This window comes from Genypterus blacodes, unplaced genomic scaffold (assembly GCF_046128005.1).
Source record: "Genypterus blacodes isolate CSIRO-AG114 ecotype Tasmania unplaced genomic scaffold, CSIRO-AGI_Gbla_v1 ptg000310l_1, whole genome shotgun sequence".
Taxonomy (NCBI): domain Eukaryota; kingdom Metazoa; phylum Chordata; class Actinopteri; order Ophidiiformes; family Ophidiidae; genus Genypterus; species Genypterus blacodes.
Genome location: NW_027467099.1, coordinates 103586 through 129498, shown reverse-complemented (window position 1 = coordinate 129498; position 25913 = coordinate 103586). Strand labels below are relative to the sequence as shown.

Genomic DNA, 25913 nt, shown 5'->3' with positions numbered 1-25913 from the left:
TGATTGACAAGTGTTGACACATTAAGAACATTTTCTGTAAAAACCTGGTGTCACATTTGTTTTGCGGCACATTTGGTTTGTAAAGTTGTGGGCGTGGCCTCTGTAAACGCGATCGCATGTTTGTGACAAACGAGCACAAATTCACCTTGAGAAACAAACTTCATCTCACAGGAAGTCCCTGACTTATCAACTTCCTGTCCGGCCTCCGTCAAGTCTATTATACAAAATGGAGTCAAAGTGGGAATTAGGCTCTAAAGCTGCTCGTCTTCAGAGCGGCGTCCTTTAGCCTGTAGGTGGCGCTACAGACAAACTCAAATAACTCAGAGGCCATGAGGTCAAATAAGACCTAACAATCAACCACACTAACAGCCAATCAGAACACTCCACTCACTGAACACAAAGGTTAGTAAAATAAAAGATTTAAAGGATCATGCAAAGAGAACCAGCTGGACTAAGATGAAGAGGAGGAGGAGGAGGAATTCCCCTTTAGTGACATTTGCATGATGGAAATTTTAGTAGAATCATACTGGGACTGATGGTGGACAGAGCCAGATGTTCCCCACACACACCCACACACACAGATCCATACATCATGTGAACACTATGTGACTGAGTGTGTGTGTGTGTGTGAGAGAGAGAGCCTCGCCCATGTGATTCTGTTGTCATTGACTGGCGGCTAATGGGTTGCAGATGAGCCGAGTATGTGTGTGTGTGTGTGTGTGTGAGAGAGAGATTTGGCTCGATTGCACTGTGAATAGCTAACAGGGTCCACACCCTAACACACACGCACACACCATCCTCCTCTGTTGGTTGAACCTGTTGGTTGTACACATGGTCAGTGATGACATCATTGGTAGAGGAAGTTGACGTCTCTCCTTAGTGACTGACGCCCAGCGGCTCAGGTCTGATGGTCTCACTGCTCTCAGGTCTGATGGTCTCACTGCTCTCAGGTCTGATGGTCTCACTGCTCTCAGGTCTGATGGTCTCACTGCTCTCAGGTCTGATGGTCTCACTGCTCTCAGGTCTGATGGTCTCACTGCTCTCAGGTCTGATGGTCTCACTGCTCTCAGGTCTGATGGTCTCACTGCTCTCAGGTCTGATGGTCTCACTGCTCTCAGGTCTGATGGTCTCACTGCTCTCAGGTCTGATGGTCTCACTGCTCTCAGGTCTGATGGTCTCACTGCTCTCTGCTCTGCTCTCACTGCTCTGTGTGGATCAGGGTCGCTCTCTTCCCTGGTTTGAACACTTTGATAAATCCCCTCAAACACAAGAGAACAACAGAAGACAGCGGAGGAGGAGGAAGTTTTCAGCTTTTCTAATCTGTTTGTAACAAACTCAACACACACACACACACACACACAGCTAGTCATGATGGAGTCATCTATGAAGATGAATCCAGAGACACACCCAGAGAGGGAGGGGGGGTTACACAACTGTGAGGAGAAGAGAGGAGAAGAGGAGAGGAGCAGAGGAGAGGGGAGAGAAGTTTGGGTTTTTGGGTTTGAAGACAAAAAACAGAAACTCTCACAATCTTTGCATAAATAAAAATATAATTTTTACTTTAAATTAGAGCCACACAGTCACATGAAGATGGAAGTGAAGGTCAAAGGTCAAAGTGTGCAGCTGTCAGGTGTCGTCTGTGAACATTTGTCCCAAGACGGCGAGTCGAGCGCTGAATGGCTGAACAGGACACGACAGCAGAGGGGAGCTTCTCCTTTCTCCGGGTTTCAGAACGATGCTCTCCGATTGGCCAGGAGGAGGGCCTTCTACAGGGGTGGGCGGCGGTTTCAGGTGATTGGTGAGCAGGATGTGGCGGAGCTCCTGGCGGTCCAGGTTGTGGCGGCTGCAGCAGTGGAGAGCGGCGGGGTCCAGCGGGTGGGCCTCCGTGTTAAAGATGAACCCCCCCGCCCCGAGAACGCACCGCCCCCCCTTGCCCCCCTCCTCCCACGAAGCCCCGCCCTCCATCCCACCTCCATGCAAGAAGTGGGTGGGGTCAAAGAGCAGGTAAAGGTACTTGATGGTCTCAGCGAGGAAGAAGGACTCCATCCTGTTATCCAGCTGGTGGTCTCGCAGATCTTTGACCTGGAAATCAATAATCCATAATCAATCATTTCCATCAGATTTGAGAAAATCTATGCTCATTAACTATGAAAGTATCAAACATTTTCTTTCATTCCAAATCTTTCTTTAAATACTAATAACTCATCAATCTGATCAGTTTCTCAAGTTTACATTTTTAAGTTGTGGAAAACAATTTTCAAAATTGGCAATAATTTAATAAACAAACTAAAAATGCATGACGTGACAGTGAGACAGACTGTGAGACAGACAGTGAGACAGACAGTGAGACAGACACTAAGACAGACAGTGAGACAGAGAGAGACATAGAGAGAGAGAGACACTAAGACAGACTGTGAGAGACAGTGAGACAGACAGGTCTTACACTGGCGTATCCACAGGGGGTCTTGGTGATTCGCTCTATGGACTCTAGAGCATCCAGGCCCAGCTGCAGGTAGGTTTGGTCACCTGTTGCCCTGAACAAGTACATGGCACTTTCTATTAACTCTGAGGACAAAGACAAGACAAACTGTTTAACCAGTAACACAGTTAAGTAACCAGTTCAACCAGTGACACCTTAATGTAAGCAGTTCAACCAGTGACACCTTAAAGTAACCAGTTAGTAATAACCAACTAGTACCACCTTCAAGCAGCACACATCATGTAACAAAGAGCTCAGGAGTTAGTTTCAAATGAGCTCCAATGCTGCCAGTTAGTTAGTTAGTGAGTTACTAACCTTGTCTCAGTGGTTAGTTAGTTAGTTAGTTAGTTAGTTAGTCAGTCGCTGACCTGGTCTCAGTGGGTAGTTAGTTAGTCAGTCGCTGACCTGGTCTCCGTGGGTTGTTAGTTAGTTAGTTACTTAATTAGTCAGTCAGTCAGCCAGCCAGCCAGCTAGTCAGTCAGTCAGTCAGTCAGTTCCTGACCTGGTCTCAGTGGGTAGTTAGTTAGTTAGTTAATAAGTCAGTCAGTCAGACAGCCAGCCATCCAGCCAGCCAGTCAGTTAGTTAGTTAGTTAGTTAGTTAGTTCCTGACCTGGTCTCAGTGGGTAGTGAGTTAGTTAGTTAGTTCCTGACCTGGTCTCAGTGGGTAGTGAGTTAGTTAGTTAGTTCCTGACCTGGTTTCAGTGGGTAGTTAGTTAGTTCCTGACCAGGTCTCAGTGGGTAGTTAGTTAGTTCCTGACCTGGTCTCAGTGGGTAGTTAGTTAGTTAGTTCCTGACCTGGTCTCAGTGGGTAGTTAGTTAGTTAGTTCCTGACCTGGTTTCAGTGGGTAGTTAGTTAGTTAGTTAGTTCCTGACCTGGTCTCAGTGGGTAGTTAGTTAGTTAGTTAGTTCCTGACCTGGTCTCAGTGGGTAGTTAGTTAGTTAGTTAGTTCCTGACCTGGTCTCAGTGGGTAGTTAGTTAGTTAGTTCCTGACCTGGTCTCAGTGGTTAGTTAGTTAGTTAGTTAGTTAGTTCCTGACCTGGTCTCAGTGGTTAGTTAGTTAGTTCCTGACCTAGTCTCAGTGGGTAGTTAGTTAGTTCCTGACCTGGTCTCAGTGGGTAGTTAGTTAGTTAGTTAGTTCCTGACCTGGTCTCAGTGGGTAGTTAGTTAGTTCCTGACCTGGTCTCAGTGGGTAGTTAGTTGGTTAGTTAGTTCCTGACCTGGTCTCAGTGGTTAGTTAGTTAGTTAGTTCCTGACCTGGTCTCAGTGGTTAGTTAGTTAGTTCCTGACCTGGTCTCAGTGGTTAGTTAGTTAGTTCCTGACCTAGTCTCAGTGGGTAGTTAGTTAGTTCCTGACCTGGTCTCAGTGGGTAGTTAGTTAGTTAGTTAGTTCCTGACCTGGTCTCAGTGGTTAGTTAGTTAGTTAGTTCCTGACCTGGTCTCAGTGGTTAGTTAGTTAGTTAGTTCCTGACCTGGTCTCAGTGGTTAGTTAGTTAGTTAGTTCCTGACCTGGTCTCAGTGGTTAGTTAGTTAGTTAGTTAGTTAGTTCCTGACCTGGTCTCAGTGGGTAGCCCTCCCTCTTGTCCACTGTGTAACCCTGAGGGATGCTGTAAAACTCTGGCAGACCTCCAAACTGCCTCCACACTGAGTAATAATTCTGGAAGGTTCTGGTTGCACTGTCCAGGTTCCCCAGCAGAGACTGCAAAGACACAGAGAGAGAGAGACACAGAGAGAGAGAGAGAGAGAGAGAGAGAGAGAGAGAGAGAGAGAGAGACAGGGAGCGAGAGAGACAGGGAGCGAGAGAGACAGTGAGAGAGAGACAGAGAGAGAGACACAGAGAGAGAGACAAGCCACAGAGAGTTAAGCCAAAGGAAATGAACTACATCCGAGCTTCTCTATGAGCTTGAAGACAGGAAGTGTGTGTGTGTGTGTGTGTGTGTGTGTGTGTGTGTGTGTGTGTGTGTGTGTGTGTGTGTGTGTGCGCTATCATACCTGCAGACCAGGCCAGAAGGCCTCCAGAGACTGGAAGACAGGCATGGAGACAGTTCCTTTATGCATCTGCACCCACAGGTACCAGTCATCAAAACGGGTGTAGTTCTGAATGGCTCTGTCATACTCTGAGAGAGAGACAGATCAGACGGACAGACAACCATACACAGAGTCAGAGGGATAAGCTGTCAAACAAACACAGAGAGTGAACTTCACCAAAATGCTCCAGAGGAGTTTTTACCCAGGAACATGTTGAGCAGTTCCTCATCCTGCAGCATGATGGCGCCTTTAACCAGATACTCAAAGTATGAATCCACTCCTGCACCGATCCCTGCGTCCTGAGCCACCCATTTCTTAGACGCAATGTCTATGTGGTTACCCACCTGAGGACAGACAGATTAACAGTGAAGACACACAGAGACAGACAGGCAGGCAGGCAGGCAGATGTAAGACAGGCAGACTAGAGATTACCAGTCCAATGTCAGATCTGGTCTTCCACAGAGCCCTCAGTGCTCGTCGTGCTGCATTCTCAAACGTTGCATCTCCAGTGAGTCGGCTCAGTGTGGCAAACTCCAGGATGAAGGTTCCCACGCCCGCGGTGCAGGTGACAGGCGTCTCTGTGGGACTGACGCCGTGCAGCAGGTTGACTGTACCGTACGGCATTCCACTGGGAGTCTGGAAGGCTGTGGACAGTTACAGCTCACAATACAAGCCAATGAACAGCAGGCCCTCTGCTGGCCTTGGTCCACATTACAGCTATGAACGTTCAACTTCAACTCCACACAAACCCTGGAAAACAGGAATTACTCCCAAAAGGGTCCTGTTCAGGACACAGCTAAATGTGTATGTGTCTGTGTGTGTGTACCTGGCAGTAGTTTCCTGGCAGCAGCCTCAGCCATCCTCAGCAGTGGACCTGAACAAGGCCAACCAGGCTCCAGATCCAAACCTGCTCTGCTGGATAGCAGGTGGGCCGACAGCAGCCCACCAACCACTACACGCACACGCACACGCACACACACACACACACACACACACACACACACACACACACACACACACACACACACACCTTAAAATGATTCCACCATAAAGACAAGGTAATGTTTTTAACACTAGAAGAAGTCTTCTTCTACCTCTTATGTTGGTCTCGAACACAGAAGCATTGACATCAATGTCAAAGTCGACGGTGTCCTGCAGGAGTGACGCCACTCGCTGGAACTCTGTGTGGTTCCCCAGAACCTAAAGGCAGCAGAGTGGGAAGCTTTGGACAGCGATGTCTTTATGTCTCTGTCTTATGTCTACTGTGCTGTGTTGTGTTGAAGAAGTGAAGGAGTGAAGGAGTGAAAGGGTGAAGGGGTGAAGGCTCCCAGCTAAAGACTCTAAACTAAAACTCTTGAACGTGCTGTCTTCAATCAACTGTCCCTGTATCTCCACCAGAATAACCTCTTGGACCCCCACCAGTCCGGCTTCAAGGTGGGCCACTCGACCGGGACGGCCCTCCTGGCAGTGACCGAGTCACTCCAAACTGCTAGAGCGAACTCTCTCTCCTCTGTCCTGATTCTCCTGGACCTTTCTGCACTCTCCATGTTTTCATCCTACCTGACAGGTCGCTCCTACCAGGTAACACTGAGAGGTTCTGTTTCAAAGCCACGTAGGCTCACCACTGGGGTTCTGCAATGTACGGTCTTGGGCCCTCTTCTTTTCTCCCTCTACACAACATCTCTTGGTTCTGTTATCCACTCCCATAACTTCTCCTACCACTGCTATGCTGATGACACCCAGCTGATTCTGTCATTTCCCCCTTCTGACACCCGAGTGGAGACGTGCATCGCTGCTTGCCTGGCAGACATCTCGGGGTGGATGTCAAAGCACCACCTGAAGCTCAACCTGGACAAGACTGAGATGGTGTTTCTCCCGGGGAAGGGCTGCCCGCACCGAGACCTGGCCATCACCATAGATGACTCCGTGGTCACGTCTACTCGGACTGCGAGGAATCTGGGTGTGACCCTGGACGACCAACTGTCGTTCTCGGCAAACATCGCATCGGTGACGCGTTCCTGCAGATTCCTCCTCTACAACATCCGGAGGATTCGCCCCTTCCTCACCGACAAGGCAGCGCAGGTGCTGATCCAGGCTCTTGTCATCTCCCGCCTGGACTACTGCAACTCCCTCCTTGCTGGCGCCCCGGCGTCTGCCATCAGACCTCTGGAGGTTGTTCAGAAAGTTGCTGCTCGTCTGGTGTTCAATCTCCCCAAGTTCTCCCACACAACTTGCCTTCTCCGTTCGCTACACTGGCTCCCCGTAGCTGCTCGCATCCAGTTTAAGACTCTGGTGCTAGCCTACAGGGCAGTGAAAGGAACAGCTCCTTCATACCTCCAGGCTATGGTCAAGCCCTACACCCCCGGCCGACCACTTCGCTCTGCTGCCTCCAGGCGGCCGGCTGCCCCGGCGCTCAGCGGCCCCTGAGCCCGATCGACACGGTCACGGCTTTTCACTGTTCTGGCACCTCAGTGGTGGAATGATCTCCCGACTGATGTCAGGACAGCGGAGTCGCTGCCCATCTTTCGTCGCAGGCTGAAAACCCATCTCTTCAAGAAACACTGCCCGGATCCTCCCTCTTAGGACATCACCTACTCTGTCCTAGCTCTTCTGATGCACTTATTTGTTTTCTAATTTGTCCTTTTTTCTCATTCATCTTGGTACCTAACTTATTGCACTTCTACTCTAGCTCTAGTTTTGCTCTTAGCTGTTGGTTTTGGAAGGAAATGCACTTACGATTTCTTGTGACCTGAAGTTCTTTTATCTACCTTTGTTGAACACACTTAGTGGAAGTCGCTTTGGATAAAAGCGTCTGCTAAATGACCCTAATGTAATGTAATGTAATGTAAAGATCCTGCAGCTCAACAAGAGGTCCAGCCTGACCAACAAGTTTTAGCTGAAGAGCCTCTGAACAGAAAGCTCTGATGGGGGTCAACAGACCCTTACCCCCCTTCATCACCTTCAAATTAACCTCTTCAGATTTTTACACAACCATGAACTCAACGCCAAAGAAAAAAAACCTAAACAGGAAAAGAGCAATTTACCAAATTCACATTGAGTTGACAGATGAAGGTCTTACCAGTAGAGTGTCCAGAGCGTCGATCAGCGTGAGAGAGAAGCTGTGGACACAGGCGCGCGCGCACGCGCGCACACACACACACACACACACACACACACAATTAGTGACTTAAGTCCATTTGACACAATGTTTGACCAACAACAATGTCATCTTACCTGCCCCAGGTGTCCTGTCCGTCACAGGTGAGTGGGCGGAGCTCGTCGTAGGGGAAGGCATGGTCCAGGTAACTGTTGTAGGCGTGGTAGAACATGGACTTGACTCGCTGTCTGGAGACAATCAATCAGTCAAATGATCACAAATCAATGACGTTGTTGGTTGAGGTGATATTGGACTGTAGAAAGGAAGCCGAGTAGGGGTTAGGGTCACTAAAGCATGACCTCGTCTGCACTTTGAATAGCCAATCAAAACCCCCCATTCTAACCTGTCTCATTCTATGGAGACACACAAGGCCACCATGACAGTGGGAGATGATAGTAGAACACCTGTGGACCACATTCAGGCTGTAGAGACCTGTAGAGGCCCCTGTCCCTCAGGACCCTGTCCCTGAGGTCCCTTTCCCGCAGGTCCGTGTCACTCAGCCCCCCCTGTCCCTCAGGCCCCTCATTGTTTTCCATGTTGCAGCATTAATTTAACAAAAGATACAAAGTTGGTGTGTTTAGAGTTGTTGCCTCATCAATAGAAGAGTGATTTTAGTTACATGTGTGTGTCTGTGTGTTAGTCTGTGTGTATGAAAGTGTCTGTCTCTCTCTCTCTCTCTGTTAGTCCCTCTGTGTGTGTTTGTTTGTCTGTGTGTATGCAAGTCTCTCTCTTTGTGTGTGTGTGTGTTAGTCTCGCTCTGTGTGTGTTAGTCTGTGTGTATGTTAGTCTCTCTCTCTCTCTCTCTCTCTCTCTCTGTGTGTGTTACCTGGCTGTCTCCATGTCCTCCTCTGTTATTTGTCTTCCAGCTGCATCTTTCATCAGAGACACAAAGACACCGAGGGACAGCGCGAGACACACGGTCGCGCGCATGGCGACACGCGCACGAGCTACGAACAAACGAGCGATAAAGAAGCGAAACTTCACTGACTGATGTTCTTCTGCCGCCCGGAAACAGGAAGTCCGCTGAGTGCGCATGCGCCGTGCACTGCGCTGACGAACAGCCTAACTTGGGCTGCGTTCAAAGACTGAAGTAAATCAAGGAAACAAATCAGAGGAAACGTCTCCCGCTTCATCTGAAGCTGCGAGTGAACTCACACACACGCCGCAGAGCAGCAAGCAGAGGCATTTCATCACACGAAGATTCACTTTGTTCCATTAATTTCAATTTGGGAAATAAAACTTAACTAAATTAGAGAGTTTCCACTAAAGTGAATTACAGAGCATTGCTATTTTATTTGCTCTCTTACGTTTATTTCAGACAGTCCCTGAAGGTACCCTAGTACGTTGACGTCATCACGCCGTGCTGTTACCATGGAGACCAGAAAAACACAACTTCTCCTGCATTAGACAAGCGGAAAGAAACGAGAAGAACAGATTAGAAGATCAGTAAGTTTGTTTGTTTGAGAGCCGAAATAAAACGTTAGTCAAGTTAAATCAAACAGGTCAAATGAATAAGAAACCTTAACAATTAAAAAATGTCTAAAAGCTTCAGATGCTTCAGACTGTAAGAGGCCTGACTTAGCCTGACTAACTGCAGTCTGATTGTCTACATTGTCCCTCTGCACCAGGTGGGTTCGTTCATCTGAAACACTTTCAGTCTGTGATTTTCTCATTCAGTCACCAAACGTCCAGCAGCTCCTGTGATATATGTGAGTGAGTTTAACAGTTCACTAAGTTATGAATGTGTTCTGAAAACAAACACCATAGCTGAAGTTGTAAAAATGGGAAGGAGGAACTCCGAACAATCGATCCACAGAACACTTACACTTTAACCCTGAATACAATACAAGAAAGGATCATATTTACCAACATCCACAGTACAGCAAGACCCGCCCCTCTAGGTGCTCTCAGACCCGCCCCTCTGGGTGACGCCTCATTCCTGATGTCATCAAACTAACCAAGTGATGTCATACAAACTAATAGATTTACGTCACATTTATTCATTACTGATCATCTGCTGTTGAAGAGTCTGACGCCGTTAATCTGTATTGAATTGTTCCCTACTTTACACAATTCCAAATAATCAAAGGAATTTCTTTTTCTTATTCAGATCTGTTAGAGGAAACAGTGGATTTTACCAGAAGACACTGAAGGTTCTTCCAAAAAGGTAAAGACCTTTGACCTTTAGCTCGCTAGAGAACAAAGAGTCGCTCTGATTCTTCCTCTCCGCTGTGTTTGTTTCACAGGATAAACACATGGAGCTCCAGGCACAGCAGGAGGAGGAGGAGAACCTGCTGAGGAGCATCCAGGGCCAGACTGCTGACATCACAGGGTGACACACACACACAAGATTAAAAGATTATTGATAAAGTAATAGATGAATTTGATAAAGTATTTTGATGAATCTTTGTATATGTAGAAGTCTACTGAGGTTGTGTAAAAGGCTTCTGGGTTCAATGGCCTGTAGAGACTCTGAGAGGACATCAAGGTTTGTCTTCTGTGTGTCTCTATGAAGCAGGTTGACCTCTGAGAAGACTGAGGGCGGTCCTCTGTGTCCTGAGTCCTATAGGAAGAATTCTGACATGGAGGGTAAACTTCTGTCCATCGTTGAGAATTTCAACCGCCAGTATTTACACTTATTTCCGGAACGAAAACCTCTGCTGCTCTGCCCGGAGAACGAGTGTGGAGTGAAGGTAGTAATACCTGAACACCACAATCATCTGTGACCCTCCATGATCCACTATGACCCTCTCTGGCTCACTATGACCAGAGATGGTCCTCTTTCATGCTCTATGATCTTCTATGATCTTGTCTATCTTTGACCCTCTGTGCCCCTGTGTGTGTTTGTGAACAAACAGAAGTTTGTGTGTGCGACGCTGCGCCCCACGCCGCCCTCCTTCCCCGAGCTTTGCCACTGGGACGGCTGTGCCTCCTTTGTAGCAGACTTCCTGTCCCTGGAGCCTCTAGAGCCCCCTGTAAACCTGGTCAGAAAAAGGAAAATCATTTCAATATTGAACTGTTTTAGATCAGTGGCTAGATTTGTTTTTCTGTGAGAAGTTGAGATGCTGAAAGTTCATCAGTGTGACCTCCAAAATAAAAGTCTTCAGCCACAAGTCACTGCTAGATCATTCATAGCCTTTCTATTTGTCAAAGGTACAATCATTGATCACACAGTTCAAACCCTGTTGGCGTGCATGTGTGTGTCCACAGCCCAGCTGTGTGTGCTCGCCCTCCTCTGTGCTGCACAAGCAGAGAGGTTCCTGTTTCGATTTCTCCATCCTGCTGTGCAGCCTGCTGCTCGGCGCAGGATACGATGCTTATTGTGTCAGTGGATACGCAAGCAAACACATGTGTCTGCTCGACCAGAGCCTGCAAGAGTGCCCCCTACTGCACACTCACATTAAGGTACCACTGCCCCCTACTGGACACTCACATCACATCTTTTTGTGGAGTACAAATTTGTTCTATGTCTGATCGGAGTGACATTTAATTCACTAAAATTTTTCCTCATTTTACTCTTTAGTTCCAGAACTTGTACTTTGAATGAACTCCTACTTTGTCTGTGCAGGTTGTGATGTCAGAGCAGAAGTCAGAGGAGAACAAATACAGGGTGAAGCCTGTGGAGAAGCTCACAAGTCACTTTTTAGAGGCACAGGAGAAGAAGAAACAGGGAGTGGTCATGGACATGTCACCTCAACCCACACCAGAGGAGGTGTTGAAATCATTCATCAGAACCCAAAGAATTCGTTTAGATTATTTCTCATATTAAAATCTGTACATATTTGTATTATCTCCAGAGTTATAAGTTAAAGCACAATGTTAACAAGGATGAGCTCATTTCAGGGTTTTTGCGTCTAAACAGGACACAACATCTCATCCTCCTGACTCCCTGCTGGGTTTGCGGGTTCACTGTTGGGTTCTGGTGCTGTCAGGCTGTCGGGACATCACAGAAAACTTCTTCATAGAGCCTCTAACAGGAAACAGATACTCTAACAGTGATGACAACTTCCTGGGCATTGAAAGCGTCTGGAACCACCTGAACTATTATGTCAACATGCAGAACTGTAGCAACGGCTGTGCTGTGAGTGTCCACACCTGAGTCATAGTCAGCACAACCACACCTCTTCATCATGTAGACTGTGTGTGTGTGTGTGTGTGTGTTTAGGGCATGTTGTATGACCTGGAGGATCTGAACATGTGGGAGCCCGTGTTTTACGGCATCTCCAGCAGGAAGCAACTCATCAGAGCCCAGCGTTCCAATGAAATCCAGATGCTGAGATCTTGGGTCAGTGAGTTGATGATCTCAAACAAAGGTATGATAGCCACACCAACACTGCTGCTACTATCAGATGATACACTGAACTGATTCCCTGTGATACTGCCGCCTTCTCTTTATTCAGACCTGGAGACCCGCTGGCCTGGTGGAAAGAAGGCGACATGCTACCGAAAAGCTCAGCTGGAGATGTTTGCTCCCTACCTGATGTCAGACGGCCTGGTCACACGGCTCATCACTTACAAAGACCTGGAATGTGAGTGGCTTCACCAAAGACACAGTCAAATCATTTCTGTCTGGCTCACTGGAGCGCCATTCGATTTTACATTACAATTGACATGCCTCATATATGTAAAACGTGTGTGTGTGTGTGTGTTTGTGGTTAAGGCTCTGAGGTCGTCATGGTGAAAGAGTGGTACAAGCACAGATGTGACCATGTACAGGAGAGAGAGATCGACAAGACCAACAACATCACCATAGAACGCTTCGCATGTGGACAAAATTTCCACCTTAAAAGTATATATGCAACCTGCTGAGGTCCAATTTAGAAGCTCACACATTTGCTTGTTTCTCCTGAATTTAACCCCATTTAGTGTTAGGGGTTAGGGTTAGGGTTAGAGGGTTAGGGTTAGTTAGTGATGTTTGGCTGTTTCAGCCCTTAGGTATGAAACTCTGAGTGCGGTCAGTGACAGCAGGCGTCACATGGAGTTTTACAGCGCTCCTCGTGTGGACGGTCTGCTTGAGAGGACAGAGGCTCCAGGGGAGATGACAGAGACCTTCAAGGGTCGAGATGACTTCCTGTATTATCGACATGTGGTCTTCAGGCGAGTCCAGTTTTCGGAGCCAGAGATAACCCTTGATCCAGATCCTCGATCCATGGAGGTAAAAGCACACACTGGAGCCCTAACCCCTAACCCCTAACCCCTAACCCCTAAGTGGTGTGGCAGCTGATGAACCTTCTGTTTGTGTGTGTGTACTGTCAGAAAATAGTGGAGCTTTTCCATAGGAACAGATCGAAGCCAGCCAGAGAAGACGTGGCTGAGCGAGTGTTCTTATTGGCTAAGAGGCAGATCAAGTTGACCTATCATTTAGAAGAGAACGACATCATTCCTGGCACAAGAGTCTTCATCAAACCAAAGGAGGCAACAGAAACTCATAAAGCCCAGGACTTCACTCTGGACCTGGTGTCTGGTTACCAGGTACACACACTCACACACACACGCACACACTCACACACACACCTACAGTATGCCAGTCCTTGACATGTGTGTGTGTTTAGGTGGATCCCTCTGCTGGGCCTCCTCAGCAGCACCTTCTCTATGAGGAACTGCTGGCTCTAACAGAGGAGGAAGAGGAGGCTACACGCAGCTTCATAGCCTCTAAGGCAGAGGTAACACTGTGTGTGTGTGTGTGTGTGTGTGTGTGTGTGTGTGTGTGTGTGTGTGGGAGGAGGGGGGCTGCAACAGGGGAAACAGGCCAGGCAGTGACATCACATCCCCACCCTTAAAAAGGTTCTTGGGGCAACCAAAGACAGAACAGCAGTAAAGGATAAGGACTTCATCTGCTCAGACATCAGGTCACACAGGAATGAAGCAGAGGGGTTTGATCTTAAACACAGAGAAGAAGAAAGTGTCTTTGTCTAATGTGGAGTCCTGATGTGATGTCTAACTTCTTGAATGAAACAGCAACATTCAAGACAGATATGACCATGGCCAACAACTGTAGCTGTGTAGCTTGTAGCTTTAATTGTAGCTTGTCCAAATTTTTTTTAGAACCCTTTGTACTGTGTGTGTACTGTGTGTGTGTGTGAGTAGGTTAGGGCCATTTTAACGAGCAGGCAGCAGGAGGAGGACAACATGCAGCTTTATCTCTCTCCATGGAGCACCATAGGTGTTGAGAAGGCAAGACAGCGCAGAGAGGAGAGGGTGAGACATGCACACAGACACACACACACACACACACACACACACACACACACACAAACACACAGTTCAAAGGCAACCATACTCACATGGTTGTTTTGGTGCAGGAGCGTCAGGCCGAGGAGGAGCAGAGGTGGCTGCAGGAGAAGGAGACAGACTTCCTGGCTCCTTATTTGATCAGGCATGGAGACCCCGACACACTGAATTCTGAGGACGCACAACAAATCCACCAAGAATATCTTGGCGACTCAAGACAGCTCCAGAAAACACGTGCAGACATCATACAGGGACACTACGACAAGGTAGCACATCACACCAACAGTGTGTGTGTGATGAGAGTGAGGTCTGCAGTGATCAGGATATGATGTGTGTGTGTGTGTGTGTTTGTGTGAGTGCAGCAGACCGAGGAGCTGCAGAAGAAGCAGCAGTGGTACCAGCAGAACCAGCTGAGCCTGAACAGGCAGCAGGAGGAAGAATACCAGCAGTACTGTAGAGACGCCACGCTGCGCATCAAAGTCATCACACAGCGGCTACGCAAGTACACACGCACGCACACACACATGCACACAGACAGACACACACAGACTCACACGCACACGCACAAGCACACACACACACGCCTTCAAAAGCTCCACTGGAAAAAAAGTGATTTAACATCATTGCAGATCAGAAACAAATAGTTGTGTGTTTCTGTGTGTGTGTGTGTGTTTGCTTCAGGCACAAAGCCTCAGCTCCTCAGAAGAACAAAGCTCTGGATAAGAAGCTGCATGGAGACTCTCGCCTGGCTCCTCACCTGCTGGACTGAGCCCAGAACTACACAGCGCCCCCTGCTGCCCTCCACAGCGCCCCCTGCTGGCCTATACATGTGCACATTCAGCTCTCAGTGGTTTTGTGTTTCTTCCTGCTCAGATAACTGATTGAAAATAAATAAACAAACATGTTCTTCTCATGGAGATCGATCTTATCATAATTAAATCATACATATATCAGTTATCTGATAGACCCGGACCGCAGAGGCTCAGCACACGTCAGTGACATGTAGAGGCTCAGCACACGTCAGTGACATGTAGAGGCTCAGCACACGTCAGTGACATGTAGAGGCTCAGCACACGTCAGTAACATGTAGAGGCTCAGCACACGTCAGTAACATGTAGAGGCTCAGCACACGTCAGTAACATGTAGAGGCTCAGCACACGTCAGTAACATGTAGAGGCTCAGCACATGCGGACTCATCACGCCTCAGAGGATCAGGATCAGCCTCCGTCCTGTTCGGGGGGAGCTCTGCGCATGCGTCGTGAGCCCCAGCGAGGAGCGGCGCAGAGGCTGTGAGGTAAACAAGCTGAAGCTGAAGCGTTAAAGACACAAACGCTTTGATGACTTTGTGAAAATGGACGCGTGTTTGTGCTTCAGTCGAAGTTTAACTTTGAGCGGAGCCGCTGTCATTCTGCGTGCTTTCTGTTAGCTTCGCTAGCTAGGAGAGGACAGTTAGCTTCTCTCCGTTAGCTTCACTTAGTAAACAGACGCGCTCAGCGCTACGTGTTACTTTAGTTAACGAACTGAAAGTTTGACGGTTTGATTTTGTGCCATTGCTTGTTTGTCTGTGGAGGCTAACACACCGACACATAGACATATTTAGCGTTAGCATGTTAGCATCTGTCAACAGCTCCGAAGGTATTTAAGGGTCGGGAGGCAGGAGTTTGGCCTGATTGACAGGTAGGCTGCCCAATGGGGAGTGTGCGCAGATGTCCCGACACGCCCACTCTGCCATGACAAGGGGACAAATCAGCGACAGGCAACATTTATTAATGTCTGATTTGAATTTTAACCATGTTAGCTGGTAAAGCTAATGAGGTGCGTCACAGGCTAATGGCTCATATACAAACATCAATCATCATCACGTTATACAACTCTGTCAAGTTAGAGTTATGATGGAAAATGAGGAGCTGATAAAGACAGAGAGACAGTGAACTTCATATTGATCGCTCCGAGTGTGTTTGTGTGTGTGGTTGGTGTTGTGACACACTGTGGTTATTGTGTGTGTGTGTGTGTGTGTGTGTGTCAGATGAAAACTCCTCCAGACAGGTCAGGGATCACCTTTGAGGTTGGAGCTCAGCTGGAGGCCCGAGACAGCCACAAGAACTGGTGTGGAACACACACACACACACACACACACACACACACACACACGTATGAATGAATGTGTCATTCTAAGTAACTTTGTTCAAATATTCACATATTTCAGTGTTGAAACATAAATAATAAAACATGGATTTAGTTCTGTAATAATGTGTTTCCATGGTTACTTCTGATGTCAGGTACAGGGCCACCATCGAGAAAATTGACTACGACAAAGAGGAAGTCCTGATCCATTACCGCCAGTGGAGCCGTCGGCATGACGAGTGGTTTTCATGGAACTCTCAATATCTCAGACCTGTGGAGCGAGTCAGCCTGAGGAGGAGGGGCCTGAAACAGCCACGCCCACAGACGGTGAGAGAGAGAGAGAGACAGACAGACGGAGTTTGGTCTGAGTGGTATGTTGCCTGTGAGTTGGACTCATCTCTTCTTCTCTGTCCAGCAGTTTGGTGCAGGGTCAAAGGTCATGGCCTGTTGGACAGACTGTCGTTTCTACCCGGCCAGAATTCTCAAGGTCAACAAAGAAGGTGAGGCTCAACTTTGACCTTCCACCCCTGAAACAAATCACAACCCAACAGTTTAATGAAAACCCAAAGAAACGACTGACTGAGGCTCAAAAGTCATGAAGTGAGTGACACATGAAGGATGTTTGAGTAAGTGAGCGAGGGAGGGAGAGAGAGGGAGAGAGAGAGACAGTGAGGGAGGGAGAGAGAGAGAGACAGTGAGGGAGGGAGAGAGTGAGGGAGAGAGAGAGAGACAGTGAGGGAGGGAGAGAGTGAGGGAGAGAGAGAGAGACAGTGAGGGAGGGAGAGAGTGAGGGAGAGAGAGAGAGACAGTGAGGGAGGGAGAGAGAGTGAGGGAGGGAGAGAGAGAGAGAGACAGTGAGAGACAGTGAGGGAGGGAGGGATAGAGAGTGAGGGAGTGAGAGACAGGGTGATAGTGAGAGTGGGAGAGTGAGAGGGAGACAGGGTGAGAGAGAAAGTGAGGGAGAGAGCGAGAGTGAATGAGAGAATGAGAGCTGCAGGCACATACGTGTCACAAAGGTCCATCTGGTGTGTCTGACTGGTATCCTGGTGCCGTTCCCTCAGACAGGTTAGAACCTAACAGCGCTCCTAATAAACGCCAGCAATCCAGCCAGATACAGGAAGTGAACAGCATTGTGGGCTACAGGGGAGCACGTGAGACTGTAACTATGGTAACATGAAGGCTACACCTTCTGTGTGTGTGCGTGTGTGTGTCAGACTCCTACACAGTGCGTTTCTATGACGGAGTGGTTCAGACTGTGAAGCCGACCAAGGTCAAACCCTTCCAGGAAGTAAGGAATACTCCACTCCTATTGGTTAGTGTTCCATCATGTTCACCAATCACAGCTGTGACAGTGTGTGTGTGTGTGTGTGTGTGTGTGTGTGTGTGTGTGTGTGTGTGTGTGTGTGGAGCAGCAGGTCCTACCTGAGACGAGCACTGTGGGTAGTGAGGGATGGGAGGAGGGAGAAAGTGAGGAGGAGGAGGGAGGAGAAGGAGAGGAGGACAACATGGACGAGAGGAAGAGGAAGTCAGAGCCTACATTGTCTCCTTCACCAGCGAAAAGGAAGACAGATGACAGTAAGTGGCATGACCTCTGACCTCTCCCATGGCTGATGATGAATCAGCACCTTTCACATTCTCACTTTATTCATTCAGAGGGATTGATTGCTAAATAGTGAGCCTCACAGAGACGCTATAGTTCTTTGATCTGCTTACTGCATTATGAGGCTCGTCCCTCTGTAGGGTTTCCATATTTTCACTGAACTAAAGGATGTAGATAAATGTGCTCAGCTGACCTGCAGTTTGTGTCTCCTCCAGGTGGAAGCAGTATAGGTCTGAATGAACCAATCACAGCTGGCTCCGCCCATCCAGCCCCTCCTGACCCCGCCCACACAGACAGAGGTAAACATCAATACTCAATGCGTCAATACAACTGAAACAGTTTGTCAAATACTGTCTGTCTCTTTGTCTCCATCAGATGTCCTCTTAGAGCGTCAGTCCCACCTGCCTACTACCCACAAGTTCAGCAGAGAACCATGTAAGCCTGCACACACACACACACACACACACACAGAACAACACAACAGAGAGAGACAGGCAGACAGACAGAGAGAGACTTGGCTGTGTAGTATAATAAACAGGAAGTGACAGGATCTGCCCCTTCCCTCCCTGTCCAGTGTACAGGGTGATTAAGAACCAGCCCCCCCCCATCCTGTCCATCGAGCTGGACCATAACCCCTTTAAGTGTGCGGTGAGCGGCTGCTCCAAGTCCTTCAGGAAGGCCAGCATGCTGCATTACCACATCAAGTACTATCACTCTGAGTCACCTCAGCCCGGCGGGCAGCAGGGGGCGCTCAGGTAACAGAGCACAATACGCTGGTGGGGAACATCTGTTCACCTGGAACAGGAAGTGAAAAATGACAGGACTCGTGTTTGTGACGTCACAGGAAACAGTCGACCTCACAGGGGGAGGACTTCCTGACGGACAGAAAGAATGACGATCAAAATGTAAACATCTGTCACCATGACAACGGGGAGCACAGCACCACAGCAACAGGTGAGACGAGCGGCACGTGCACACACACAGATACGCACATGTGTGTGTGTGTGTGGTTCTGTCCTTAACCTGTGTGTGTGCTGCCCTGTGAGCAGAGGAGACAAAGGAAGGAGGGAAAGAGAGGAAGGAGAGGAAAAACTTCCTGAGAATCAAACTGAAGAAGAAAAAGAAGAAGAAGAAGAAGAAGAAGACCAATCAGTCAGGTGAGGGTGAGACAGAAAGGTGGAGGATGTAGAGCGGCGGGCTCCTGTGTTGCTCTGACTGAGAACCTTTGTGCTCAGGACGCTGCAGCAGCGATGAGGAGAAGTCAGACGGGCCCCACCCCCTCCTGAGACTGTCCACAGGTCACCAAGACACACACGCACACACACAGGGTGAGACACACACACACACACATTGACTGTCTTGACTGTCCATCAGCCGGCCCTCTCTGACAGTGGCTCCTCCCCCTTCAGCTGATGATGGCAGTGACTGGTCAACACTGACGGCTGAGAGTGGAGAGGACACACCCCCTTGGCCGATCACTATGGAAACAGAAGAGTGTGAGGTGGTGAGGTGTGTGTGTGAGGTGGACGAGGAAAATGACTTCATGATCCAGGTAAGACACACACACACACACACACACACACACACACACACACACACACACACACACACACACACACACACACACACACACACACACACACATTTGTTTTAACCTCTCTCTTCACTCAGTGTGAGGCGTGTTGCCGTTGGCAACATGGAACCTGTATGGGTTTATATGAAGACAACGTTCCTCATAATTACACCTGTTACTACTGCAGGGACACAGCAGGTAAACAGCTGATCACACGTGTCTCTGTGTCTATACATGCGTGTTTCAGAGCATGTGGTCATTGTTTATATCAGCAAGAACATTGAGTGTGTGTGTGTGTGTCTAGGTTGGAGGCGGGCTCAGTGTGTCCTGTCAGAACCAGATTGGCTGATTTCGGGTCACATGTTCGGCCTGTCGTGTGTGAGGGAGAATTACTCACAAGTCAACGCCTCTCACATCTCACACACCAGCCGTCTGCTAGCGCACACGCATGGCCTCAATCAGGTCCTCAGCGGGCTGCAGCTGAAAGTCAGCCTCTTACAGTGAGTATCTCACTTCACAAATCTTAGATTTCCCACAATGCACTGTGTGACGGAGGAACCTTCTGCCCGGCCAGCTCTCCTATGCAACCCGACCTCCAGCTGTGGAGGTTGCCTTGGAAACAGGAGGAGGGGCTGAGATTGGCAGAAAGTCAGAAAGGAGAAGTTTCCATCTGTTACGTCAGCAGTGAGCACTGCTACCAGAAACCTGGAGCATCATGGGAAAAGGCAGAGGAGAGAGGAAAGGAAGCGCAGGCGGCAGGAGTGAAGCCTCGCCCCCTACAGGTGACAACACAGGAAGCATGGCAACATATACAATCAGAAGAGGCAGATCTGAAACATTCATTTCTTGCTGTGTTTAGGATGTGAATTCACACACACACCCTGAGCCACGCCCAGTGTGTGTGTCACACTGTCAGCTCAACCTGCTGGAGCACGTCGAGTGTTTGCACGCTCACATCACTGGCAGGATGGACGAGATCGAGAGAGAGCTGGACGGTAACATGCACACACGCATGCTACACACACACACTACACACACACACACACACACACACACATCTGAGATCTCACATCTGAATGACTTTCTCACACAGGGTCAGGTTGGTTTGTTTAGCTTTTTTCCCTTCATAAATGAAATGATCATTTAGAAACTGATTTGTGTTTATTTATGTTATCTTAATATTTTAAAATGTGTTTGATAATCTGAAACATTTAAGTGAGACTAATGTGCAAAATCTGTAAGGAGGCTTTTTCACAGCACAATAGATCAAATGTTTGCTCTCTCTCTCTCTCTCTCTCTCTCTCTCTGCCTGCCTGTCTGTCTGTCGCTCTCTCAGTCCTGGAGTCCTGTTTGGATCATTCTGGCGAGCTGGAACCTCCTGACCCCTTGTCCCGCCTCCCTCAGCTCAAAGAGCGAATCAGACGGCTGCTGTGTGACCTGCTCACTGTCAGGAACCTGTCAGTGTGCCGCTGACCTGGAGTCCAACTCTGACCGGTGACAGCGTTGGCCAATCAGAGCCTCTGTAGTCAAAGGGGGACTGGACAGACAGGATAGCGAGGCGTGGGTGGGCGTGGCCCTGAGAGTGCAGAAGTCTGTATCCACACAGTGAACAGCACCGTGCCCCCCTGCTGTGTGATTATTGATCCCTTGTTTTGGTGATCAGTGGCCTCCATGGTTTTTATGGAGGATCAAATCCTCGTCCACCTTGTTCCTGCCAGGCCAGCGCTGGTTCTGTTCTGATCCACCAATGTTGCTTTGAACCTTTCTGAGTCTGCACCAATAGTAGTTTGGAACCGTTTGATGATGTCATGAGTGGGCGTGGCTTACTGGTGGAAGTACAGGCGGGTTCACTTTGGTTCAATGGATCCTAAATGGAACTGATTCCAGAACCAAATCCATTTCATTTGAATGAGAATGGCAGTGATTCTGCCCTGTGAGGACCGAGAGGAGCACCACCATGAGACCCCCGTGAGACCCCCGTGAGACCACCGTGAGACCCCCATGAGGCCCCCGTGAGACCACCGTGAGACCACCGTGAGACCCCCATGAGGCCCCCGTGAGGCCACCGTGAGACCCCCATGAGGCCCCCGTGAGGCCCCCGTGAGGCACCACAGGCCAAACCTTTCTGATCACTTTTCTGGATTTGTAAATTGTTTTTTCCTACGATCAAAGTTTGTCATTTTTCCTCATCTTTTATTTCTGCATTTAGAGATGGTGGGCGGAGTCACAGGAAGCTGCATGTTCATTCTTTAGCAATATGTATTAATACATCAAATCAATAAGTGATTGATTGTAAACATTCAGCAGGTCTCTGCATTAAAAGTTTTCAAAAATATTAAGGGGATTTATTCTGCTCATACCTTTGACACATTTGTCTTATTTACAAACCGTTTTATTTCATTAAGATTGAACATAAAGCCGAAATATTTCAAACTAATTTATAAGATCCTAGATCATAAACATGACAGCAGGGGGCGCTGTACATCTGACCAGGACGCCGTATAATAACACGTCATAGTTAGCATTAGCAACTCCTTGTGAAAAGCTCTATTAGCATTAGCATTCCTCATTGAAGCCAAACAAACTAGCATGTACCTAGCAATGCTACAGTGCTGAATCATTGTGACTGAACTGAATGAATTCATCAATGAAAATAAGAATTTTTCACGATTACTGGATTGAATTTGATTCTACTGTCACCATAGTTACCAGCTCTGACGTATTCAGATGCTGCAGCTCATTGACCTTTCAGCGGACACAGGTTAAAGGTCACCATCTCTCAGCCTGTGGAAATGTGATGTCACTGAGCGACAGACTGAAAGCCATCGCTCCTCTTCTAATAAAGATTGGACCAATGTGCACACCGAGTAAAAACATTTTCATTTTCCATGGCATGATTGGACAGACGTGTGTGTGTGTGTGTGTATAAATATATATAAAGTGATGTTAACACATCAGTGAGTCAAAAGACATCGAGCTACATGAAGAAACAGAAGCTACAAGATGGAACCCATCACACTGATGATGAAGGTGATGACGAAGAGGACACGTCCCCATTCTGCTAAAGGACATAGGTTCTGATCATTATTGGAACATGACTTCACACATGTGTAACCTTGCACCATATGTAGCCACGTGAGGGCGCACTAGGGCCAAGAGTGGTAAACCTGCACAGCATCAAGAAGCTAGCGTTTACCACAGCACTCGAATGCAGCACAGGTCAAAGGTGAGTTTGGTTTCAACACAAAGTGATTTATTACACATTTACAGAAACAAAATGGCTGCCTCGCAGAAAGTCTTTCCTTTGACTAACGAAGCGGCTCAGCGTTCATGGCTCCTCCCACGGGAAGCTTGAAACAGGAAGTCCAGTACGAGAGGAAAGATTGGTGGCTCAGCAGACAGCAGGGGGCGCCGTCTTACTGCAGAGCCGAGCCAGCAGTGCCGCCATCTGCAGTAGAGAGTTCACGCCTTCAGCCACACGCATGTGTGTGTAACCAATCTCCTGCACACACACACACACACACACACACACACACACAATCAGAGACATGCTGTGTGCAGGGGTCATTCTTAGTGCGTCTACACAGCAGATCAGCTGCATCGTGCACCATGAGTGAAGCCAGAATGTTGGTTGAGCAAATGGTTCATTTTAAACCTTTGACTTCTTCTACACGTCTGTTCCCTCCAGACGCTCACACATGTTCAGGTTCAGGTTCCTCACCTTGATGAACTCCAGCTTGAGGTACTCGGCCATGGTGTAGGTCTTACACACCCTGAAGATGTTCCCCATGATGTCCTCAGGAGAGTAACCCAGCGCCCACAGCTGCTCCACCAGCCTGAAGGCCTCGTCCAGCTTCCCCTCCACACAGAATCCCAGCATGCTCTTCACCAGCAGAGGATGAGGCTCGTCACACACCTTAAACACACTCTCACTATTTATCACGCCAAAGCCCGAGTGTGTGGACTGAAGGTTATTCAGAGCCTGAAGGAGACAGAGACAGAAGGACAGAGAGAGACACAGAGAAAGAGGGAGAGACAGAGAAGCAGAAGATTAATTTCCATCTTCTTCTTCTTCTTCTTCCTGCTGCTGCTTGTTTCCTTCCCGTTTGATCCGAGGTCACGTGATCACGATGAAACGAGCCAAAGGCAGCGAGCTGGAAGGAAGTCAACACACAGAGGTCATGGAAGGTCACCTGTGCATTAGTCCTGTGTCTCGTCCCTGAAGGGGACATGAAGACACTGTGGTTTCTATTTTGTCTCAAGGTCCAAAGCAGCACAGGCGGCCATCTTCTTCTCTTACGTTTCCTCTTCCTTGCTCTCAGCTGAGCTTATGTGGAGGCAAAACCCTGTCCCTGTCTCATGTCTCTTGTACCTGTCTCATGTCTCCTGAACCTGTCTCATGGCCACTGAACCTGTCTCATGTCCCCTGAACCTGTCTCATGTCCCCTGAACCTGTCTCATGTCTCCTGAACCTGTCTCATGTCTCCTGAACCTGTCTCATGTACCTGTCCCCTGAACCTGTCTCATGTCTGCTGTACCTGTCCCGTCTCTGTCTCATGTCCCCTGTTCCTGTCTCATGTACCTGTCTTCCGTCTCCTGAACCCGTCTCATGTCCCCTGTACCTGTCTCATGTCTCCCTGGGCGGTGAAGATGATGGCCTCCAGCCCGTCCTCACACACCCTCAGTTGTTCCTTGTCCACCACTTCCTGCAGGCGGCTGAGGATCTGAGCGTCGCTCAGCTTGGAGTATCTCAGCACCGCACAGCGAGACTGGATCGGCTCGATGATCTTATCTGACGCATTACAGGCCAAAGCAAAACGGGTCGTCTTGGAGTAAATCTCCATGATCCTCCTCAGAGCCTGCTGGGCGCCGTCTGTCATGCTGCACCGGGAGAGAGAGACAGACAGACAGACAGACAGACAGACAGGTATCCAGCTTTAATGAGGAAACACAACCTTCCTTCTTCCTCTCTGTCTCTCTCTCCTCTTCCCCCTCTTTCAGTATAAAAAACGATCTCCAAAATATCCTACAATTGTTTGCACAATGTCAAGTAAAATGTTTGCTTCAATAAAAACAAAAGGAAATAAATGAGGAAACAAACTTTGGTGGTGGTTTTTGTTTCTGTATGTTTGGATGTAAACACAGAAAACTGAGTGTTTCATCATCCTCATCTTCATCACTTCAATAAGTGGCCATGATGAGCTGGAAGCTCACCTGTCGGCCTCGTCCAGGATGATGACCTTGTGTCGACCTTTGGGCAGAGTGACTTTCTGCTGGGCGAACATTTTGATCTTGTTCCTCACCACGTCGATCCCCCTACACACACACACACACGCGCACACACACACACACACACACACACATCACAGTCTGTTTCTTTCTTTCTTTATTGAACTCTTTGTTTGTTTGCTGACCTTTCATTGGAGGCGTTGAGCTCCAGCACTGCGTCCTTCATGGAGCTTCCCAGCAGAGCTCGGGCCAAACACAGGATGCTGGAGGTCTTTCCTGTTCCTGGAGGTCCTGAAATCCACAAACACTTTCATGGACTTCCTTAAACCCTGAAGCTGGATTGACATGCTGACGTGTGCGAGAGGTCGACCCCGGTGAGAGGACGACCCCGGTGAGAGGACGACCCCGGTGAGAGGTCGACCCCGGTGAGAGGACGACCCTGATTAGAGGTCGACCCCGGCGAGAGGTCGACCCCGGCGAGAGGGGCAGAAGGTTTCTCTGCTTACAGCAGCTGTGTTGAAGCAGAGAGGAAGTGAAGCCAGATGTGACGTCACAACAAGACAGCACACCTGGATGATCTTTACTCTTTCATTATTGTTAATATGATGCCTCTGCACTCACACAGATAGATTTAGGTGTGTGTGTGTGTGTGTGTGTGTGTAAGAGGCAAAGACGACCTACATCTGTGGTAACTGTTCCGATGACATCATTCTAAAATGATAACGTGCATGAACAAGGGTGACTTCATTATGGGGTTGGCGACACACACACACACACACACACACACACACACACACACACACACACACACACACACACACACACACACACACACACACACACACACACACACACACACACACACACACACACACACACACACACACACACACACACACACACACACACACACACACACACACACACACACACACACACACCCCTACCTGCTATGATGATGTTCGGGACGTTTCCCTCCCGGGCGAAGACCTCCAGGCGGCTCACGGTCTCCTCGTTGCCCACGATCTGGCTCAGAGTGAGCGGTCTGTACTTCTCCACCCAGGGGAGCTCGTAGCCGCCGGAGCTCTGGGCCGCAGCCTGAGCGGCCGCTGTGCTGCCGCTGCTCTGTGTCGGTGACTTCATCTCAACATCCGCCATTTCTGCTTCGAGTCTGAGCGCCAACAGCCCCGCATACGCTGCAATAAACGGCGTTCTCATTGGTTGATGACTCTCTTAGGGGGGTGGCGATTGGCCGAGAGCGTCATCGATGACACTCGCAGTACTACAAAGACAACAAAAGGAAACGCTGCGATGTACAATAATAAACATTAAATAATGATATTACTGCTCTTTAATGCTGACATGGATACCTTTTACCAATCCAGTTTAATTATTGGGTCGTTTTTGTGGCGATATTGGCGTAGAGCCGGAAGTCGTCTTCCTCCAAGCTGGATCACTTCCTTCTTCCGCAAACATAGATAGACGTTTATTCCG

General features: G+C 48.6%; 4 protein-coding genes and 1 long non-coding RNA gene across 5 annotated transcripts; 3 read left to right on the top strand and 2 right to left on the bottom strand.

The window, feature by feature from the left end:
- Positions 1-1532: 1532 nt before the first annotated feature.
- Positions 1533-8694, bottom strand: edem2 (ER degradation enhancer, mannosidase alpha-like 2). Its single transcript, XM_076137425.1, has 11 exons — positions 8489-8694; positions 7740-7850; positions 7585-7624; positions 5600-5705; positions 5332-5457; positions 4938-5149; positions 4708-4849; positions 4470-4594; positions 4032-4176; positions 2444-2565; positions 1533-2082 (listed from the first exon to the last, which is right to left on the bottom strand). The coding sequence occupies exons 1-11, from the start codon at positions 8590-8592 to the stop codon at positions 1627-1629; spliced, it is 1689 nt and encodes a 562-aa protein (XP_075993540.1). The 5' UTR covers positions 8593-8694; the 3' UTR covers positions 1533-1626.
- A 312-nt stretch (positions 8695-9006) lies between these two features.
- LOC142988293 (uncharacterized) lies at positions 9007-9952 on the top strand. The gene is made up of 3 exons (XR_012960577.1): positions 9007-9108; positions 9773-9829; positions 9909-9952. It is a non-coding gene; the product is annotated as an uncharacterized LOC142988293 (long non-coding RNA).
- Positions 9953-10118: 166 nt separating this feature from the next.
- On the top strand, positions 10119-14662 carry ccdc135 (coiled-coil domain containing 135). The gene is made up of 15 exons (XM_076137427.1): positions 10119-10150; positions 10181-10355; positions 10521-10646; positions 10873-11067; positions 11231-11374; positions 11525-11743; positions 11828-11975; positions 12063-12191; positions 12323-12451; positions 12591-12817; positions 12919-13134; positions 13215-13325; positions 13750-13860; positions 13965-14159; positions 14256-14662. Exons 1-15 carry the CDS (start codon positions 10119-10121, stop codon positions 14535-14537), a joined length of 2439 nt encoding a protein of 812 aa, XP_075993542.1. The 3' UTR covers positions 14538-14662.
- A 434-nt stretch (positions 14663-15096) lies between these two features.
- LOC142988297 (PHD finger protein 20-like) lies at positions 15097-21523 on the top strand. Its single transcript, XM_076137416.1, has 18 exons — positions 15097-15187; positions 15920-15999; positions 16173-16344; positions 16433-16517; positions 17232-17305; positions 17427-17592; positions 17833-17916; positions 17993-18052; positions 18192-18372; positions 18462-18571; positions 18667-18774; positions 18853-18945; positions 19027-19169; positions 19289-19388; positions 19495-19690; positions 19765-19972; positions 20050-20185; positions 20527-21523. Exons 2-18 carry the CDS (start codon positions 15920-15922, stop codon positions 20661-20663), a joined length of 2133 nt encoding a protein of 710 aa, XP_075993531.1. The 5' UTR covers positions 15097-15187; the 3' UTR covers positions 20664-21523.
- A 900-nt stretch (positions 21524-22423) lies between these two features.
- rfc2 (replication factor C (activator 1) 2) lies at positions 22424-25883 on the bottom strand. Its single transcript, XM_076137417.1, has 7 exons — positions 25797-25883; positions 25367-25701; positions 24605-24710; positions 24405-24506; positions 23813-24071; positions 22912-23172; positions 22424-22692 (listed from the first exon to the last, which is right to left on the bottom strand). The coding sequence occupies exons 2-7, from the start codon at positions 25635-25637 to the stop codon at positions 22582-22584; spliced, it is 1110 nt and encodes a 369-aa protein (XP_075993532.1). The 5' UTR covers positions 25638-25701; positions 25797-25883; the 3' UTR covers positions 22424-22581.
- Positions 25884-25913: the final 30 nt, after the last annotated feature.

Excerpts from the sequence above, each read along its gene's own strand:
- edem2 (XM_076137425.1), bottom strand. The coding sequence starts at position 8,592 with ATGCGCGCGACCGTGTGTCTCGCGCTGTCCCTCGGTGTCTTTGTGTCT. Across the intron at positions 7,625-7,739 it reads GGACAGGACACCTGGGGCAG|CTTCTCTCTCACGCTGATCG; the intron begins GTAAGATGACAT and ends CTGTGTCCACAG. Across the intron at positions 5,706-7,584 it reads ACGCTCTGGACACTCTACTG|GTTCTGGGGAACCACACAGA; the intron begins GTAAGACCTTCA and ends TGCTGCCTTTAG.
- LOC142988297 (XM_076137416.1), top strand. The coding sequence starts at position 15,920 with ATGAAAACTCCTCCAGACAGGTCAGGGATCACCTTTGAGGTTGGAGCT. Across the intron at positions 16,518-17,231 it reads TCTCAAGGTCAACAAAGAAG|ACTCCTACACAGTGCGTTTC; the intron begins GTGAGGCTCAAC and ends TGTGTGTGTCAG. Across the intron at positions 18,373-18,461 it reads GGGCAGCAGGGGGCGCTCAG|GAAACAGTCGACCTCACAGG; the intron begins GTAACAGAGCAC and ends GTGACGTCACAG.
- ccdc135 (XM_076137427.1), top strand. The coding sequence starts at position 10,119 with ATGGCCTGTAGAGACTCTGAGAGGACATCAAG. Across the intron at positions 11,068-11,230 it reads TACTGCACACTCACATTAAG|GTTGTGATGTCAGAGCAGAA; the intron begins GTACCACTGCCC and ends TTGTCTGTGCAG. Across the intron at positions 13,861-13,964 it reads GACAGCGCAGAGAGGAGAGG|GAGCGTCAGGCCGAGGAGGA; the intron begins GTGAGACATGCA and ends GTTTTGGTGCAG.
- rfc2 (XM_076137417.1), bottom strand. The coding sequence starts at position 25,637 with ATGAGAACGCCGTTTATTGCAGCGTATGCGGGGCTGTTGGCGCTCAGA. Across the intron at positions 24,711-25,366 it reads CCCGAACATCATCATAGCAG|GACCTCCAGGAACAGGAAAG; the intron begins GTAGGGGTGTGT and ends TGTGGATTTCAG. Across the intron at positions 23,173-23,812 it reads CCCAGGGAGACATGAGACAG|GCTCTGAATAACCTTCAGTC; the intron begins GTACAGGGGACA and ends TGTCTCCTTCAG.